The 21,438-nt window shown below is 33.5% G+C and overlaps 1 protein-coding gene and 1 non-coding gene across 3 annotated transcripts; both read right to left on the minus strand.

The window, feature by feature from the left end:
• Positions 1 to 375: 375 nt before the first annotated feature.
• On the minus strand, positions 376 to 2,226 carry LOC108340096 (uncharacterized). 2 transcript variants are annotated; one of them, XR_008248782.1, is made up of 4 exons: positions 2,154 to 2,226; positions 1,889 to 2,043; positions 1,274 to 1,345; positions 376 to 671 (listed from the first exon to the last, which is right to left on the minus strand). It is a non-coding gene; the product is annotated as an uncharacterized LOC108340096 (transcript). The 2 variants fall into 2 exon arrangements; XR_001833158.2 differs by lacking the exon at positions 2,154 to 2,226 and having other exon boundaries at positions 1,889 to 2,121.
• A 4,563-nt stretch (positions 2,227 to 6,789) lies between these two features.
• LOC108340071 (uncharacterized) lies at positions 6,790 to 7,170 on the minus strand. Its single transcript, XM_052877575.1, has one exon. It carries the CDS (start codon positions 7,168 to 7,170, stop codon positions 6,790 to 6,792), a length of 381 nt encoding a protein of 126 aa, XP_052733535.1.
• Positions 7,171 to 21,438: the final 14,268 nt, after the last annotated feature.

Here is a 21,438-nt window from a genome sequence, read left to right on the forward strand (position 1 = left end):
GAGACATAGTTCTGGGCGATATAATAACTCCGCGCATTTTATAACGTAGCAGAAATTTACGTTATAATATGTTCCACATATTATAACGTAGTTTCTGAAGTACGTTATAATATCGCAATTTTCAGAATCAACATATTATAACGTACATTGTTTAGTACGTCATAATATATGTTTTTTTTTAAAAAAAATTATTATAATTGACATCCTGATAATGTGGATGCAGATTTAAATGGAGTTCCTTTTTTATTTTCTTAATTATTTTCAAGCACTTTTTTGAAAATATTACGTATAAAAGTAACGTATTAAGCTATGGCATCCATGATAAGGCAAAAAGAAAAGTTACCATGTGAAATATGTTTTCGAGAGTTGAAAACAGATTCAAAATGCATCCAGTTGTTATTATTAACATGCTGCTACACCATTGGGGTTAATGTTGATAGAACTGAAATCACAAACATATTTACAAACACTCAGGCTTATTACTTAATCCAAATTAGCTTCAGTGCTCTTCAGAGATTTTCACCATCATCAACATCTAATAACCCCCTTGTATGAAAGCATTCAAATGCTCAAACTCTTGACGGTGCTCGCGCACCACAACATGAACCACATCTCCAATGGACACCATTCCAATCATCCCCTTCTCATCAATCACAGGAATGTGCCCGATTCTGTTATTTGTAAGAAAATGCAGAATAAGATCTCAAACATGATTTACAAGCTTGTGTAATCATAAACTTATATGATATCTTTCCCAATGAACAATAATATATACATGTAGTGACAATGTGAATTTTGGTCTTGTTATAATAATATTCAATTACAAACTGTGATTATAATAATGACCATCTCAGAAGTCAAACCAAGGATGATTTTTTTTATTAATTGACAGCTTAAAACAATGTTTCAAAACTAAACTAAGTTGAAATACAGAATTCATTTAAAATCAAAGTTGAAATGTCTACTTTCTATTTCAAAACTAAACTTTATTCTTTAAAAGGACTAGCATTCTACAAAAATTATCTGCATGACCATTAATGGATATGAATCTTTTAATGAAACTTGTACTTATCTACATCAGTGGGATAATTATTGCAGAATCGTATTCTATGCAATGCATGACCATTAAGCTAAATTATTCATTTTAAAGCAAATTATTCATCGCAACTTCCTCTGTTCCTCATTATTTTCAATTTTAACATGTTCTTAATTTATGACTTGATCATTGCCTTTGGTAGATATAGCAAAAGAATATACTGAATAAAATACTTACAAAATCTCCAATTCAGACAGTGATCCAATATCTCCAGAAAGCTTACCACCCAAACCAGTACTTGCCAGTGTTCTGAAATAAATAAAATTATTCAGTTCCTTTTAAACACCCATTCATCACTCACGCACGTACCAGCTTTAATCCACTACTCTTAATATACTTTACATCACCACCTATCCAACCAAACACAAGGTTGTATGGTGAATTGAAAGTCACATCAATAATACAAGTCCATGGCAGTTCATATCAGAATTATACATAAGTTTAAATTCTGAAATGGATATAAGCACTAACTTACCTTCACACAAGTGTTTTCAGCTCATTAGGGTATAAAGAGGCCTTTCTAGACTAACTAAGACACCTTAATATCATCCCTATGTCAACTATCCCTCCGAAAATTATATAATGTAGCAACTGAACTATAAAATTCATACCCTTTAACAACAAGACTAGAAAATATAAGCATTATAATACTGAGAACTCTACTCTTCAAGAACCAATTATACCCCACAAACCAAGAAACTATTAAACACACAAATTTTTATGTTACAAAAAAACAGATACAGCATACCAAATTTATAACAGAGAAAAACAAAATTTTTATATTACTCTCACACTAAATGGTTTCAGGATTCATGGTAATTGGCCACACAGTTGAGATATCCACGAACCTCCCTTCGGAATCCACCAACGCTTGAACCATCAAGCACCCATTTTCACCCAAAAACGAGTCGTCAATTCTGAACCTAGCCAGCCCTAAAACCCTTAAACTAAAGAACAAAAGCAAATAACACAATCGATGCACCGAGAACATCAAAGAGAATGAAATGCATTGCATGAAACGAAAATGCAGACCAACAGAAACACGAAATCAAAGTACCTCGTCGTTGTGAAAAACCAATCTCTCAGGAAGAGAGGGTTTCAAAGGAGAAAGAAATAAAGAGAGGAAGAGATGCGCCCGTTTTGGTGGTAGAAAGGGCTGTCGAAGGCGAGGTTAGGAGGGAGAGGAGCGGGATCCGCCAGCTGAGGCTCCTGCGAGAGGACGGGAAAGTGGATATGGTTTTGACAAGGGAAGAGAGTTTTGAGAAGAGAATAGAACGCGTGCGGAAGAAGATCGCCATTTGCGAAGCCATCAGTGGACTGGACTCTGAGAGAGAATTAGGGTTCGACGACACTGAGAAAGATTGCGACACTATGGGACTAAAATTGTAGAGAGAAAGGGGAAAATCAATTTAGAGAGATATTAAGACTGATATTTAAAACCAGTTATAATATCTTACTAAAATTTTTCACCCTTCTCATATATTATAACAGTTATCCAAGATTACGTTGTAATACGGTTTAAAACTTATTTACAAGTTTGCCACCGCGTTTCATATTATGACTGATTTTTATAACTCCGTTATAATACGTTTTGAAATTATTTACAAGTTTGCCACCGTGTTATGTATTATGACTGATTTTTAAAACTCCGTTATAATATGTCTTACGTTTATTACAGTTTTGCCACCGGTCAACCTATTATGATGGATTATTTTTATCAGTTATAATAGGTCTGTTATAGAATGACTTTTTTCTACTAGTGCAACCCTGCTAGCAAACAATTTAGCTTTATGTATTTTTATGTTACCATCACCATAAAATTTTATTTTGTAAACTCATTTGTAGCTAATAGGAATCTTACTTAAAGGAATTTCATTTATTTGGCAATCACTAGTGCAAAATATGTTTTTTATAGCAAAATATTATATTGGTTATAATCCACCAAATATAAAAAGTGAGGTGGTGGCAATTTTGTATATAATGTGAAATCTTTTGTACCAATTGGACTAATAGCCGTTATAGAAAGTGGTGCGTTGGCAATTATATAATAAATTGAAAATTTTCTATACCGGTTCTAAGTGTAATTAGTATAGAAAGTATTTTCTATAACTTTCCTTTTCAAACCCAATTTCACTGTTCTTAAAAACTTCAACCCCTAAACCCTAACTTTTTCTCAACCATTTTGGCGAACTTTTGGCTTCACATGTACACTCTCAAGAGTTGCTTCAACGCCTCAAACCTCACTAACTTCATAAATCCCTTGTGTAACACCACCCAATACCTTGCTCTCTGTGTGGAGTAGCTCTCAGTATACGCTGTCGCCGTCCATGAAAGTCTTTGACACTGTTGATGTTCCAAAGTAATCAATTTTTCTAATAAGTATATTGGGTAGTTTGTAGTACAACAAGTGTCATATCCACAAGGATTTGGTAAAATATGCAATGTTTTAAAGTAGTTTAACTTGTAAGGAAATAAAGTTGGTTTCAAAGAGTAACAAGTTACAAAAACAATTTTGATTGAAAAGGTTGACTTCAAGATGATAAAGACATGTTAAAGCTAGATTTCACCACTTTGTACATCTCTTGTAATGATTCAGTTATTATTTATAAAGATGCAATTAATCATGTTCTGAGAGTTCTCTTTGAATATAACTTTAAGTTCATTCCTAAATCCTAAAGCCTAAGATAACCTTACTTCAGTATTATTCCTCAATGATTGCTTGAATGAATCACTTGCATTAAGATAATGACTTATAACTAGCTAGAGTCTTAGATTTATTCCTAGCACATAAGAGCAGGAGGAGAATTTGTTAGACCACAACTTGAGACAAGTTCCTACTCAATCCTGAGCTAGTGAAATAAGATGGGTGATCAGTTCATCCAACAATAGATATAAACTGATTCACAAACATGTAATAAAAGTGTACATTGTTAGATAAAACAATACCAATACAAGAGTTCTAGAGGGTTACATCTTTGCTTCAACACATAGTGAGATTTAGCTCCTCATAATAGATGAGAACAATAAAAAATATTGAACAACCATCCTCTATTATGACCTCTAATAATGTTCACTAAGTAAAGAGGTAAGTGTCTAAGAAGCTCTCTAAAAATCTCTCAAAAGAACCTCTCCAAAAATTCTCTCAAAATAGAGGTGCAACTATGTTTTTATAAATTGTCTAGGCATGACTTCAATAGTGTACTTGTGCTTCCAGCTGTAAAGGTTTCCCCCTAAAGGTAGGTTTTCTTATGTGGCTCAAGCCTCATGCTTTGATGTTGTAGTCCCTAAGATAACTTCTTTAAGAATGAGTATTCATGGCTTAACCTCAGGTTCAGTGCTTGAGGTTTCCTCCTCATGAGGGTTTTCTTGTGTGGCTTAAGCCTCAACTTTGTTGCTTAGGTACACTAGTATCAAGTTTTGTCCAAAGTTGCTAGGATTTCTTCCATTTCTATAATTTTTCCACTTTGATTCTCTCTTAATATCAAGAACTGCAAAACAAGTTAAATTGGGATGATTTACGTATAAACTTAACAAAATCTAAGTAAGATAAGTGCCAAATTCATCTCAAAATTAATTCATATAGGGTACTTATCAATCACCATCCACGGGGACGCCATCTTGATATATTGTGCGGTGGAAATCTACAATGGCGTGTATCAATTGTCGTAGTCACTAAGGTAAGGTGAATGGACAGGATTTCATGGACTTGTGGGAGACCTAGGTGAGCTCTATGCTCACCGATGAGAGTACATGTAGTGACGACTTTGTTTGGAAGGTGCTGAATGAGAATATCAAAGACGCAAAATGTTTCTTAGGTCACCAATAATGCCTTCTCTCTCATCAATCAGTATGATGCCAAACACTAGACCAAATTTTTTCCTTTTTCTTTCTGTTTTTGTTTTGAAATAAAGTAAGAAAACAAAATTGTTCTATGTGGTTTCATCAGTTATTTCTTTTTGTGTTTCATCCATGTGTATGTAAAACCAAGTGAGTTTATTTAAAAGGATAAATATAAGTATAAATCTTGTTATAATGGTGATGTTACTTCTTATTCCTCTTCTCAACTGTCAAATAGATTGCTTTTCGTGGATTATTTTGGAATCTCTCAAATACATTGTTTTTTATTGATTACTTTGGAGATGAATGTTAGAAGTGAGTTAATGGATTATCTTGGAATGGAGAATGTGAGAATATAATAAGGTGACACTTTTTTTTATACAGGTTGTGGTTAGAACAAGTATAGAAAGTAATATTTTTTATACTAATTCTGAAACGATATAGAAAAGTGAAAACTTTTTATGTCCCCTACTTCTAAACTGGTTCTAGAACTAGTATAGAAAACATTTAAATTGATATAAAAAATTTCTTTAGCACTAGAGAATTGTGATTTTGTTTAAGAGCCTCTTCATAGCCTATATCCAACAATCAAACTTGGATGCCTAAGCATAGTTCATGGTTCAATTAAAATGGAGACAAAGTAAAAAAAAAATTATACAATTTTGGTGAACATTTATGGTAAGAAAGGAAATAAGAAAATGAGTAAGATATGGAAGAAGACATGCCTACAAAAATGTTAGCATAACTAGCAGAAGATGCACAACTGTGGCAATTTCTCAAATATTTTTGGTTGGACTTTTTATCTGAGTGATTATTTAAGAGGTTGAGAAGTAGTTTAAAATTTGGTTAAGATTGAAAAGAGTCAACAAATATTATAAATTATACTATTAGACTCAATGCAGGGGAGTAAATAGACGAGGTAGGTGGTAAGTTAACAACACTATATATCATGTGATCACACTATATATCATGTGATCACACTATATATCATGTGATCAGGAAAACTACGTCTGGTGACCTGCATAAAACACAAATTAAAGAGTAAACTTATCATATAAAGAATATAAACAAAGACGTTAATAAAGAGTACAAATGAAGGCACTTGAGTTTGTTTCATCAAATGAAGTTATAAACTTACATTTACAACGACATATCATGTCTTGGCCTGTTACAACTAAGGAAACACTTACGTTTAACGATATTTGACACTTATATAAAATTATGTTTTACACTTTATTATCAAATATATAATTATAATAAAATTAAAAGTTGGTTGAGTTTTAAATATGAAAAAGAAATGTAATCTATAAATTAAATTAGGGTTAAATATGTTTTTACTTCCTCAACTATCAAGCGATTTTATTTTTCGTCCCTCTTTCAAACTTTGATACAATTTGATCATTCTCCTTAAGGAAACTATAATTTTTCGTCCTCCAAACTCAATGGCGTTAAAAATCAGCTGAGGTGACTAACGATGGTGTGCCACGTCATTTTTTCTTTTTCTGACACTCTTTCTCTGCTTCTTTGTCTCCCTCTTTCTCCATGTCTTTCCTTGCATCTTCACGTCCAGCTTCTCTCCCTCCTTCTTCCACTCTTTCATCCGCTGCGTATCACAAAACTCACATGGAGCAAATGGGAAAGAAAACAGGGCAGACAAGAAGTTTCAACAAAGAAAAGAGACAATAAGAATCACTAACCCCCTATTGTTCATTCACCATAGATAAAAAAAAATTCCTTATACACACTGCATTTTCTATCCACAACTTAAAACCAGAACAAAGAAACTATGGAAAGCTACACATACATAATACATATAGATACATACATTAACTCATCTTTATCCCATTACACCACCATCACGGAAAGCACTTCCTTAGCTTCTGGATTGCATTGTACATTTTCCTTTTGGACCCGACAGAATTGATCACAATATCTTTGAGATCCTCCAATGTCAAAATAGGAAGCAACTCATCATCGTCCTCATGGATCTCAAACATAAGCACATACCTACTCAGACCTATCTCAAAAAGCCAAGACCTAACTCCGTTACTCTTCCTCCGTTCCTGCGATTTTGATTCAACACCGTCGTTATTCGAAACCCTAACTCTAGGATCCTCGCTCCGATCCCCATGCCAATAATCCACACCATTATCTTCCACCGAGTGCACCAGACTCTGATCTTGTTCAAGTTCATGTTCGAAATCCCTAAAACCTTCTTCCTTACCGTTCTCGTCCATCGTTGCTTGTGGAGTCTAGTTTGATCTCAATCGCTTCACTGTTGGTCCTCCTCGCTTTTCCTTTCCCCAATAATTGTTGGTGCTTCCAAACTCTTCGTTGTCGTTCGCGAGGTTCATGATGGAGCGTGCCTTCAAAATTCTTGAAGATTCCTTCGGAGTCCGCCAGCTCCATGGAGGCATGCTCGGGCGGCATGTATGTGAGTCGTGGCCATGTAAGGCGACGCGTTGGTCGCTGATCTCTCCTAGACGGACACTCGGGCGGCGTTGCCGCTTCGGAGCTAATGCTGGAGGGGCAGATTGATGGAAGAGTTTTGTGATCTTTGAGAAGTGTTTTGTGATACAACGGCGAATGGAAGAGTGGGAGAAAGAGGGAGAGAAGCTAGGTGTGAAAATGCAAGGAAAGAGATGGAGAAAGAGGGAGACAAAGAAGCAGAGAAAGAGTGTTAGAAAAAGAAAAAATGACGTCGCACATCACCGTTAGCCACCTCAGCTGATTTTTAACGTTGTTGGTTTTAGAGGACGAAAAATTATAGTTTCCTTAAGGAGAATGATCAAATTGTACCAAAGTTTGAAAGAAGAACGAAAAATAAAATCGCTTGATAGTTGAGGGATTAAAAGCATATTTAACTCATTAAACTATTAATTTAATAAATATGAATTCAAAATATTTATACTTCTTAACATATCAAGTTATAATAAAATTAACAATTGCAATATATTAAAAAATTATTAAACTCATTTATTTAACCAACTAATCGAGGAACATTTCTCAAAATTTACTCTAAATTTACAAACACGTATATATATATATATATATATATATATATATATATATATATATATATATATATATATATATATATATATATTTATTGGTTAATTTCAAAGATTGTGAGAAACTTAACATAGTTATAGTTCATGTGAAAAGGAATTATGAGTGCAAAGTTGTACTGTATATAAAACTCACATATTACTACAATTTTACTACTGAAGCAAGTTAACAATATCTTGAAATTGTTCTTGGTTGAAATCAACATTTAGAAAAGTGCTTTCCAATTATAGAACCTTTTTGGAAATAAAAACATTTGCGTTCTTCTATTTAAGCTTATAATTGTGAGAAAATTCGTGTTTAACATTTTCTTCCCCTTTTGTTTTCCAGTCTATTTATTTATATAAATATTGTCATTCATTATAACAAATGACTCATGATCGATACCTTTTAAAATTAAGAAACCAGAATAAAAATATCGAAAATTCAAAAAGTATTTTAGTTATCTTCTTTTTTCCTGGAATTTATACTATAAAGAATAATAAAATACATACCATATAACGTTTCATTGAAAGCAAAAAGCAACATTGTGATTACTTAAAAAGTTTTATAAGTTTGATCAATTATTGTTATACAAGTACTAACATCAAAGAATGGAAGTCTGTGTCGTATTGTTGGTGTTGTATTGTTCATATTTTCCTTAATCAGATTGAAAATAATTTCTTTTTGGGTTTATTATGCTTTGTTCGTTACAAGTACGAATTCAGTTTAATAAGATAACTTAATCCGAACCAATCTAACATAAAAACATTTAAATTGGATTTTATATAGTGATTAGATCGGTGTTACATAATATACTTAGCTAAAGTGGGTGTTACATAATATGTTTTATATTTTTTTAATTGAGCTTTAATTTAATTCAATTTATTTCATGTTTTTCTATTTTTAGAGTATCTTAATTTATCTTTAATTTTATAATTTATTTAACTTTCCACTTTTTGTATTTTAATAAAAATCTAACATTTAATTCAAATTAATTTAATTATAATCAATTTTATTCCTTGAAATAAAAAACTAGAGGACATTTGAAGAATTTGATCAATATTTACTCCTAACGTTCATTAATAATTTTTTATAGGTAAATGTTAATATATTAGTTCTTATACAGATATACGGATAACTATAATATGTCGGTAAAGTATCATGTAAGAAAAAGAATATAAAATGAAAATAAAATTAATTTGGTTAAGCATAATATATAGTTTTTATATAAATATACTTATAACTTGGGTCATCGCAGCTTGTGCATTCAAAACCGCTGTTAAAAGTTTAAAAGTATTACTTTTGATTACAGGTATAACAGCTGTCAATTTCTTACTTATAACGACAGTTATTAAATCGTATTTAAAAGTCCCTTTCAGTAGTCAACTATAGCGTTGTTTACCACAGTGATAAGTTAGTTTGGTTAAACTAAGTTAACTAAACAAAATTTTTGACCTAAAGTTAGTAAGTGTGTTAAGATAATAATAACAATGAATTACTATATTAGAGAAAAATACGTTTAAGAGGGTTGAAGAAAAATTTATATTTAAATTATTCAATGTAATGTTTAATACATTATTTTATTCTTAAAAATATCTCAAAAAATTGAAAATAAATATTTAAATTATATTTAATCACAACTTTTAAAATATAAAAGTGTTAAATATGCATATAATTACATATATTTACTTTTTAAAATTAACGTTACTTTTAGTTCATATATTTTAGTTTATATATTTTAATGTGAAATTAAAATTTTGTCATGTTTAAAATTTTTAGTAACTAATATTTTTTAATTTTTTTATATATCAAATATATTTTATATTAATATTTAATTTATTTACTATTTAATTTCTAATATCATTTAAAAAAATATATTTGACATGTAAAATAATTTATTTGAAGTTTAGTGATCAAATATATAAAAGTTTCCTATTTAAACTTATACAATCATTTTAGCCTAAAACATGTATATACATTAGAATTAACGGTAAAAAGTCTAATTAATTTCTATAAAATTATAAATTGAAACTTCACTGTCACTGTCTTTTAAGGAAAAATGTAAATGTTCTTATCAGAAGAAGTCGTTGAACTTTTTTTTTCTTGGAAAGTGGTGGTCCATTAAGGAAACGTGTATTAACGTTTGCCACAAATCATTAAGGAATAGGTAAAGGATTCAACAAACCAATTGAACACTAGTGCAAAAAGGGCTTTTAACGTCTCTCAATAGACGTCCGTCAATAAAATCCCCAACGTATATAATTGACCGGTGGCATATTAGTAAATAAGTGGAACTCTAGACGTCCGCCTGGGACGAGCCGGACGTGTATAATATCATAAACGTCCGGCTTTGGCAGACGGACGTTTACAGGGGTGAACAAGTGAACCCCTGTCAGCCTATGAACGTCCGTCCCTTATCGAGACGGACGTTTATAATGTAATGTACGTCCGTCCTAGCTGACGGACGTTTAATAGGCTGAACAAGTGAACACGTGTCAGCCCTTTGAACGTCCGTCCGTTGTCGAGACGAACGTTTATAATGTAATAGACGACCGTCCCCCTCCAGGACGGACGTTCAAGAGACTGATGGGTTCACTACCCTGTCAGTCTCTTGAACGTCCGTCCTGGAGGGGGACGGACGTCCATATATAATAGACGACCGTCCCCCTCCAAGACGGACGTTCAGGAGACTCACAGGGTAGTACAACCCATCAGTCTCTTGAACGTCCGTCCTGGAGGGGGACGGACGTCCATATATAATAGACGACCGTCCCCCTCCAGGACGGACGTTCAGGAGACTCACAGGGTAGTACAACCCATCAGTCTCTTGAACGTCCGTCCTGGAGGGGGACGGTCGTCTATTATATATGGACGTCCGTCCCCCTCCAGGACGGACGATCAAGAGACTGACGAGTTGTACTACCCTGTCAGTCTCTTGAACGTCCGTCCTGGAGGGGGACGGACGTCCATATATAATAGACGACCGTCCCCCTCCAGGACGGACGTTCAGGAGACTCACAGGGTAGTACAACCCATCAGTCTCTTGAACGTCCGTCCTGGAGGGGGACGGTCGTCTATTATATATGGACGTCCGTCCCCCTCCAGGACGGACGTTCAAGAGACTGACGAGTTGTACTACCCTGTCAGTCTCTTGAACGTCCGTCCTGGAGGGGGACGGACGTCCATATATAATAGACGACCGTCCCCCTCCAGGACGGACGTTCAGGAGACTCACAGGGTAGTACAACTCATCAGTCTCTTGAACGTCCGTCCTGGAGGGGGACGGTCGTCTATTATATATGGACGTCCGTCCCCCTCCAGGACAGACGTTCAAGAGACTGACGGGTTGTACTACGCTGTCAGCCCCTGAACGTCCGTCCTAGAGGGGGTCGGACGTCTACTATATTATAGACGTCCGGCCCCCGCCACAACTGACGTTCAAAAGACGTTTAAAATAAAGATACACACTCCAAAACGCGAATCCGCGAGGAGTTATGCGAACTTTTCCCTTTGCGCCTTCCATTTCCAGGTTGGTTTTCATGTGTTTTGGGCCATTTAATCTCACTTTTGTTCCGATTAAATTGTTCAGTGATGACATATCTTTCATTTTGACCGATTAAAAATCGTTTTCGTTGCATTTTGGTGCAGTTTGTTGCGTGTTCTTGGGTGGCGTTTTTTGGCCTACATTTTAGGTCGTTTACTCCTCCATCTTCCTCCATTTTCATTTTGAATCTGTTCTTCAAACGTGTTGCAGTGCACAAACAAACGTTCAAACCTGTAATCCTAAATAACCCTAAATAAGCCGTCTAATAAAGCCCTTTCTGCAGTAGTATATAGACGTCCGAGAGGTTCACAGCGGACGTCTATATAGACATCCGGCCTGACACAGCGGACGTCCATATAGACGTCCGGCCGGACACAACGGACGTCCATATAGACGTCCGGCCTGACATAGCGGACGTCTATATAGACGTCCGGGCTTACACAACGGACGTCTACATAGACGTCACCCGCATAGACGTCCGTTGGAGGTCGGACGTTAAAAGGCCTAAACAACGGACGTCTATACCCCTTTTTGCACTAGTGGAAAGAACATGATCTTTGCTTTTTGGCAAATGGAGCAGTCATAAACAAACCTGCGGATATCAGTATGTATATGTGGTCAATAAAATTGAGAAACGATCCTAGCAACAATTTTTGAAATCCTGAATGACCACCAATTTTACTAACATGAAATTTATAAAAAAATTGTGTTATAATTGCTCATTTGAAGAAATCACAAGTCTATCTTTCCAAAACAATAAGCCATTTTTTTTTTTGCATAATAATTAGAATCATGAAGATAATCATTAACATACTTATCATATAATTCATACAAAGTAGTATTGAGGAAGTCTTTAACCACTTGAAGCCATGAACCTGTAAGAGTAGACTAAGTCATAGAAAAAAGTCTAGATAAAGAAACGAAAGTGAAAAAAGAGATCCAGAGGAGAGAAAAGGAGAAAGAAGAACTCCTACTTAAGGCATTTTTCACTACCACAATCATAATTGAGTCAAGAGTTTTCTAATCTTTGAACTCTTACCACTCCTCGTTTCTTGATTCTAACCTTTATTTTTGAAAATCTTTTAACTTCACTTTCACTCCCCATTGTTTTAAACTCTTCAATAGCTTTTGAAAAATCACATTTTGAGTTGTTGTTACTTAACAAGTTACAACTAACTCAAGGTGGACAAAAACATTTTTGCAAAATAGGTCTTATTACTTTTGAAGAAAAAGTTTTAGATTCTTAGGGAAAATAATCTTTCTTAAGGAAAATCATTTAAAAAAAAATAGAAAGGACATATTCTTTTGTTATTTACTTTAGATATGTTTTTACTTTGGTACAAAATATCATTCAACTTTTGTTTGATGGTTATTGCAGATACATCTTTAATCTTGGAAGAATTAAACAACTCAAAATTGTTGTTCCTTAGATACCTTTCCTATATGAGGACAAATTGTTTTTCAAGAGAGAGAGAGAGAGCACGATGGACACTCATCCGGGGAGCTTGACGAAGATCCATCTAAGGAGTTACAATTTAAGCTAGGACTAGGAGAATGGAAGAAGAAAAAGGACTTCAAGGACCTCCACTCTTGTGGAAAATAGTGCTTTCACGTTTGTTTCTTCCTCTTCTTAAGCCTTGTAAATATGTACATATGTTCTTTCCTTAAGCCTTGTATTTTGGCCAAGTTTTCATGTCTTTTAGGCTTGTTTTTGGCCATTTTCTTCAAAAGTAGCTGAGATAATCGATTATCCACCTTGATAATCGATTGTTCCAACCAACTTTGGTATTATCTCATGTTTTAGTTTGGTAATAATCGATTATAGTCTTAGATAATCGATTATTTCGGACATAAACGTCAAGTGTGCTGATTTAAGCCTTTTTGACTTCCCTTTGAGTAGAGATGCGTCTAACATCTTTCTAGGCTTGCCTGGGTCTTAAGGAATCCTCTAGAACTTTTCTTAACTAAAGAGGCTCATATTCATTGCATCTAACTGTCAAGAATCTCTCATATTTAATGCACCTTAACGATTTTGTTTCACTTAGCTAAAAATGGGTTTTACTTCTCTCTTATAAGTAGGAGTGACTAAACCTTTGTACTCTTAGCTTGGAATGAATAATAGACAAAATTTCTACCAATTTGCAATCTCCCTTTGTCTAGGCTCGCTAGGATAGATGTCTTGAAGATGTCTCCTAACATTTTCTTGATGGTTGACTTGATCTCCTTCAAGAAACACTTACATATCATCCTCCAAACACAATATTCATCTTTATATGTTTCCACGTTTAGTACATCATCTTGAAGATTCTCCTTCAACTTACATGAAGAGGGTTTCCATCATCTTAGCACCAAAACTTGTTCTTTAAATGTAGATCTTGACCCATCCTTTGGATCATCCTCCATCATTACTGTCCTTTGTGGAGTTCCATGAAGTTTGGTTTGGTCAACCTCCTTCATTTGGGTTTAGGCCAAACCAGTTTTCCATCACTAGGGTATGATTAGTGTTGTCAAAATTGGTTGTAACCCGCGAGTCAACCCGGCCCACCACGCGTTTGAGCCGGGTTGGGTTTGAAGAAAATGTAATTTTTTTTATGCGAGTTAGTTTTCAACTCGGCTCACTTAGAACCCATCTCATTCGGGTTGAACCCGTGGTGAGCCGGATTGGCTCACCAACCCACCTAATTTTAATATTATTAGTTAACATTTTTTTATTATATTGTAGATGGGGATAATAGAAAAGATTTTTCAAAAGAGAAAAATATTATACATTTATCTATTCAAGATTCTAATGTTATAATTGGACAACTGATACAAAAAATTATCAATATTAAAAATATATTTGTTCGCCTTTTGTACTTGTTTTTGGATTACATTTAGATTGTATGATGTTTTTTCTTAATTGTCTTTGAGTTTAACATCATTTTAGAGTGAAATTTATTTAGATTTAAATAAAAAAATTATAATATTTTTATATTTAAAAAAAACTTGTAATTAAGTGAGCCAATCCGTTTAACTCACCAACCCATGGTGGATCGAGTCGGGTTTGAATTTTTTCAGCTCACTAATAAGTGAGTCGGGTTAGGTTGGTTCACTAAGTGATCAATCCGTAGTGGACCGGTTCGAATTGAGTCGGATTATCCGTTTTGACAGCTGATACGATGATATTGAAAAAACTTCTTCGCTTTGAAGATTCATTCAAGAATTAGAGTTAGACCATCAAAATGTGGGAATCCGATAGAAATATCACGTACTTGGAACGAAGACGCCGTTATGGTGAAGATTTTGATGAAGAACTAACGTATCCAAGGAGCGTTGTAATTGTTCGAAGCGATTTTGATTGAGGGAATCAGTCTTATTAACCAATGCGCGCAAGGAATCATCTCATTCTTGGGAAGCTGCCTCACGCAGGGCTTGCATATCCTTCGTGCAAGTGTTTTTCGCCATTGCATATCATTACGTGACATCAATTATTATGTGACAAAAATAAGATAGATTAAGTCACAATTAATTGTAAATTATTTTTATAATTTTTTTTCGTAAGTTTAAAAACTAACATTAACAACCCCTCATTGAAAACGAGTCATAGGTTTTGGTATCTTAATGAAATTCAATCTGTCCTAATTCCTTTCTGAGGGACTAGTAATGAGATTTGTTAAGACGACTTAGCTTCATCAATTTTTAACATTTTTTTCTCCAGAAGATAACAAAGTATGAATATTTTTATTCTTTAATGTATGATTCAATTTTTTTAATATATTTTTTGGTTCTAGCATTTTTAATTTTTCATTCCGTCTCTAAATGGTTTTTTTTTATTTCTATTCATTTTTGAAATATTTTTAATTCTTTTATCTTTTAGATATTTTTTGATTGTTAACATACGAAGTTTCCAGAATCAATAACATATCCACATATGAAACAGTGAATAAAAGTTGGTATCAAATTTGTGGCTGAGAACATAGAAAGCCTTCACCTGCAAAACAAAGAAATGGTATGACATGTCACAGAGCTTCATAGCCACTGATATTATTCATGTTTTCGACGGTTTATATTTCACCAGTGATAAATAATAGTAATAATTCATTAATTTAAGGTGGAGGGTCTACGAGAAGATTTTCTACTCTATTATTTTATGCTTTAATTTATAGTTATTTTTAAAAAACATTAATAGGTTACTTTTAGTGATTTTTTTTTCTTTGAATACATCCTCACACTTTATTAAAAAAACTTATAACTCAATTGCAATATGATTTTTTCATAGTATTTTAATTATGATAAATTTGTAACTTTGTTCAATCATTTAAGGATTTCGTATTTAAAAAGCTTATCTATTTTTTTTTAAATATTTAATGTATATTTATTTACTTTCTGATTAAGATATTTAATCTATATTTTGACCGAAAGCATATTTATTAGTAGTTATATTTACTTAAATGGCAGTTAAAACTAGGGATTTAAAAAAAAACAAACAAATGTTGAGGCTCATACGACCATACCAAAATAGTAGAAGCCGAGGGCGTTTATTGCTAGAATTGTGAAGTTGATCCTTTCAACAAGATTTGGTTAGATTTGGTTTTGATTTATATGAATTGGCGTTCAAAAATCAACATCACCAAAAAGTCCATTATTAGAAAAACTCGTATGCTGAAAATGTCCACAAATATTTTATGGATTAGGACTCATCTATATTTTTTTTAAAACATGAAGAAAAAATATCATTGGACATATAAGCTAATTAGTATAAAAATTAAAACTTCAATTCAAAGATATATTAAGTTAAGTTAATATCAAGTTTATTTATCTTGACTTAGGATGTATGTATGTCTATTTCAACTTTTGGTTGATTTATGTCTGTTTTCTATTTTTATTGATTTATTTCAACTTTCAATTTGAGTCAATTCGTTTTGACCTTCGATCTTTGTCAGCATGTTACCATTTTTCACACAAGTCAATCCACCTCAACTTTGAGTCTAAGTTGACCTGTCTCGACTTTTGACATGTGTGAGCTTGTCTCGACCTTTAGCACGTGTTGACTTGTCTCAATATTCTGCTAATCCCAACCCTGCTCAAATTTCAATGTGTGTCAGCTCAACTTGACTTTTGGTTGTCTTGGTCCTTTTTGCCTTTGACTTAAAGCGGTCTATCTTGACCTTCGGTCTGTCTCAACCTTCATTGTGGGACGACCCATCTCGATCTTCGATTTAGGCCAACGCGTCACAACCTTCTATTAGTCCCAACCTAGCTTGACTTTTAGCCCATGTTGTTTTGGCTTGACCTTCAACCTATGTTGGCCTAAAGTGGTCTGTCACGACCCATCTCAACCTTCAACTCGTGTTGGTCCTTCTCAACCTTCAGATCGGTTGCCTCAACCCTCAACTAGTGTTGGCTTGGATTGATCTTCAGCCTGTGCCAACTCGGCTCGACCTACGCCCCATGTTAGCCTATCTCGACCTTCAACACGAGCGAGGGTGTTTCAACCATTGGTCCTAGTGGGCCCACATCGACCTTTAACCCAATTCAACCCATCTCGACCTTTGGCCTAGGTTGGCCCGACCCAGTGTTCAACTTGGGTCAAACCGACCCAACCTTTGGCTCATGTCAACCTTACTCAATCTTTGGCCCAAACGAGCTTGCCTCCACTTTATGACCGAATTGATCGTTTATGACCTTCGATCCATGTCGATCCTGTTGACTTTTGCCTCATGCGACCTGACTTGACCTTAGGCCCAAGCCGTCTCGTTTTGACTATAGGCCCAGTTTGACACTTCTTGAACTTCAACTCAAGTCGACTCAACTTGAACTTTGACTTGAGCCAATTGAGTTTGACCTTCTGCATGTGTTGACCGGACTTGACTTTTGGCCTATGTTGACTAGACTTGACCTGCAGAATCAACCCATCTTGGCTATTAGCTCAATCTATCTCATCTTTCGATCTTTCACTTGAGTCGACCCATTTCTAATAGGGAACATTTCCAAGAGTAGGTCAAGATTGACCCATGGAACATGGGTCAAATTGGCATATCTACTTATTCCTACTACTTTGTATTTTCTTCATGTACCTTCATATATTTTATAATTTCAATTTTATCTTTTTATCATTTTGTGTTATGGAGTATACAACTTGGAATGCATTTTTTTATTTTAGATTATGGATTATATAATTCAAAATATATTTTATTTTTCATTTTGAATTATAAAATCCAAAATAGAAATTTTACATTTCAGATTGTACAATTTGGAATGCATTTTTTTATTTTTCATTTTGGATTGATAATCTAGAATGTAAAATTTGAATTGTCGATTGTATAATTTGGATTTGACAGGGCTATTCCTTCTCCCATTCTGTAACTCTATTGAAGCTTTATGCATCTCCATGCACCGTTGCCATTCATTTCTCACTATCCAAAAAACATGCAAGACTCCTCCAATGCTTCCATCTTCGACAATTTTCCATTCTCTCTTCGTGATAAATTTAACTTTACTCACAATGAGGGTGAAGCATGACAACGATAGTGAATAGCTGGAGAGGATGAAAAATGTGAAAGGCTTAATGTTTTTTTGGTTTTTGTGTGTGTTGGGTTGATGAAAACACATCTTGTAAGTAGCATATAACTAGGATATGTCCTAGAATGAGTGGTAGTGGCTATATAATGGATTTAAGGTCCATTATATTTCTTGCTCCAAGTCAATGACACTTTAAGTTTATTTGACTTTTCTTGTACTTTTATAGTATACTGTTGTGAAATTTAGATTAAATACTTGATTGTGTTGTTATTATTTCTCTACTTGTAAGATGATTTTGTGTAAAATAGGTGTGTTTTTCCAACAATGTGCAACATAAGTTATAAATGTGTAGTGGTGTTTGTGCTGTATATAATTTTGTTCCCTAGAGGGAGGTGAAAGATGTTAGATGACGAAGAATGGAAAGAAATGATGCACATGGAGGAGGAAGAAGATATTAGGAAGAGGTGAATGATGTTGGATGAAGAAGGGGAAAAAAGGATGCACATGGAGGACGAAAAAGATAGTAGGAAGAAGATAGGGATAAAATAGTCCTTTTAATTAATCTATGGAGGTGTAGGAAGAAAGTATGACGGTGCAAGAATTAGCACCCAAAAACCCATCATAGTGTGAGCCCAATCATGCCTCTACGGGCTCTTTCAACATTATTAGATGTCCCGCAAAAATTAAAGTATTCAACCTCTCAATACAAAATCTCAACTTTGTGCTATACTCTTTTAATTTTAATTTTAATTTTTTAATCAAATAAATAATTATATTTATTTTTAGTTTTATTTTTTTCTTCATCCAAATAATATAGTTTTTATTTTTTTTTCTTTACCAATCGAATAGCAAGTTTTTTGAGGAATTAGTGTTTTTGTAACATGGCAGAGTGGGTATGAATACGTTACTCTACCAAAATTTGATGGTCCGGGCTAATATTTTCAATTGGTCATTCATTCTAGTGCGTTCTGATTTGCCAACTCAATTTTATTTTAAATTAAAATAAAAATAAAAGTAAATAAATGAAAATATTGTATTTTAAATCATTAACCTTATAAATTAAATTATAATATTTATTATAATAAAATAATTCTATATGTAAAAGTAATAATCACTTTAATTTATCCAAATAAAAACATTAATTAATCAATTAAACTTTAAAAAACATTTAACCAAATTAAAATATGTTTTTAATTATAAACACACACACACACAAATTTAAACAAATAAAATTAAAGAAAAAACTTTGGTAAACTAAACAAAATTTCTAGTCGACTTTACTATAGTGGAATCCATCCCAATGTTTGCAACAAAATTCATCAAACTGGTGGTCCTGTTGATCCTCAAGAGCAGCATGTAAAATCATTAATTTTTTTTTCAAAAGCTGCAGTGTAATGTGTTTGATTCTTGATACTTCTGATATAGCACAATAATATGCATATTTATGTATTAACATTTTTTTCTTCAGGGGTTTGTGCTACCAAATGCACTCATCCTGGTCCCCATATAATTTTTTTACTAGAAAAGAGATTGGAATTTAAACATGTTTGGAATTTGGATGGCTGTGATGAAGTTCTTTATGCACACTTCATTCTCAAATGTCCTTTGTGATGATTGAATCCATAAACTTACAGACAAAAGCTGAAATAGACAGAGTAAAAAAAGAAAAAGAACAAATAGATTCTGTACCTACACATTTTTCTGTTAAAATTAGTAAGCCTCAACCTTCTATGCTCATGTATCTTCTATTTTGAGCACTACACCTTTTAGACCATGATTTGTGGTAAAGTACTGCCACTTTTCTCACCTCCTTAGTTTTGCAAAAACGAAAATGTCTTTTTAACAACTTTTTTAACAATTTTTTTAACGACTTTTTTTAACAACTTTTTTATAACAACTTATGTAATAACTTGTGATTGGTTTATTTCAAATATACGGACCAATGAAATAGTAGCACATAATCTGTTATTAAAAAAAATTGTTAAAATATCATGGTCATTTTTTAAAACATTCTTTTTGACGTAAGACATTCTTTTTTACTATGAAAGATGAGTTTAAGTCTTACATTAAATAAAAATAAAAAAAATTAAATATCATATAAAAACTAAGATCTATAAATTCATTACATGAATTGAAAATTATGTTAATTTTTTTATGTGAACTGAACTCAAGTTTTATCTAGAGAATTCTCTCCTGAAAATATCCATAACTTGTAATGCTGTATAAGGTGTGAAATAGAATACTGGTATGAGTTGTTTTTTCTTTTCTTTGTAACAAAGTAGAATGTTGCTTGGTACACCCTCATAAGCATGAGCACTTTCTTTTCAGTTTTGGTTTTGTTTCTAACGTGGCCATCTTCATACCATAACAGCTGTTGATGCAGAAAATGATGTCTTTGAACTATTTGAGTAGCTTCAGAGATATATGCTTCACTTTTTCTCAGAAAATTCTGGGAGTCACTGTCACAACAGAGATCGTAGTGTGTGAATAACAATATTGCCCTTGGAACTAGCAGAATTCCAATGTGTGTTTCTCTTTGGTTTTGGATTGGACAATGACTCAGATTTATGACAGTTTTTTTATGATTCATGAAACTTTTCTGTGGAAAATGTTAGGTAAAGGAAAGGGAATCACCCTAGAGATATATATATATATATATATATATATATATATATTTACCTTGACAGCTAGGAAGAAAATGATGGGTGTGTTCATCATTTTATCAGTAACTCTTACAAGCCAAAACTTCTTGCCAACATTTTCTGATGCATGCTATGGATATTCACACAGAAGCATAAACCAGGTTATTACAAAAGAGAAATACAAATGTTAAAATGGTGTTGCGTGGTTGGAGGTGCACATAATTTGCTTAAGAAATATGCCAAAACAGTGGTTAGCCCTTTTGAAATTCATGCACAGAATGTAAGCTACACACAATCATAAAACAACATGAAAATTAAGAAACAAACCTCAAGCGTGCAACATTATGGTATTCAATTAAATCCCAACAAAAGTAGCATAGTCATCATCTGCATCTGGTCTAAACACACGTGAATCTGAAGTTTAAAACCAAGAGAGAGAAAGAGTATTATGTGAAGTGGAAGCAAAAAATTTTGAACTTCATAGATGATGATTACCTTGAGAGTGAAGTAAAACATATAAATCCCTCTCTTTTTTTCTTTGATCACTCTCTTTTTTGTGTTAGGGAGGTCCCCCTCCAATCCGTTTTCCACTCTACCCATCAACCAACAAACACAATCCCTCTTCTCTCTCTCATGCATATTCATATTTTAAGCAAACTCCACAACCATCACTCTCATCATCACCATTTCCCACCCTATGAAGCCTTTTATCTGTCCCTCATGAATATCATTCACCTATATAGGCCTCTATCATATCACACTCAAAAAAA

The sequence above is a fragment of the Vigna angularis genome, chromosome 5 (genome assembly GCF_016808095.1).
Source record: "Vigna angularis cultivar LongXiaoDou No.4 chromosome 5, ASM1680809v1, whole genome shotgun sequence".
In the NCBI taxonomy this organism is placed as follows: domain Eukaryota; kingdom Viridiplantae; phylum Streptophyta; class Magnoliopsida; order Fabales; family Fabaceae; genus Vigna; species Vigna angularis.

Coding starts and splice junctions, on each gene's coding strand:
- LOC108340071 (XM_052877575.1), bottom strand. CDS start 7,170: ATGGACGAGAACGGTAAGGAAGAAGGTTTTAGGGATTTCGAACATGAA.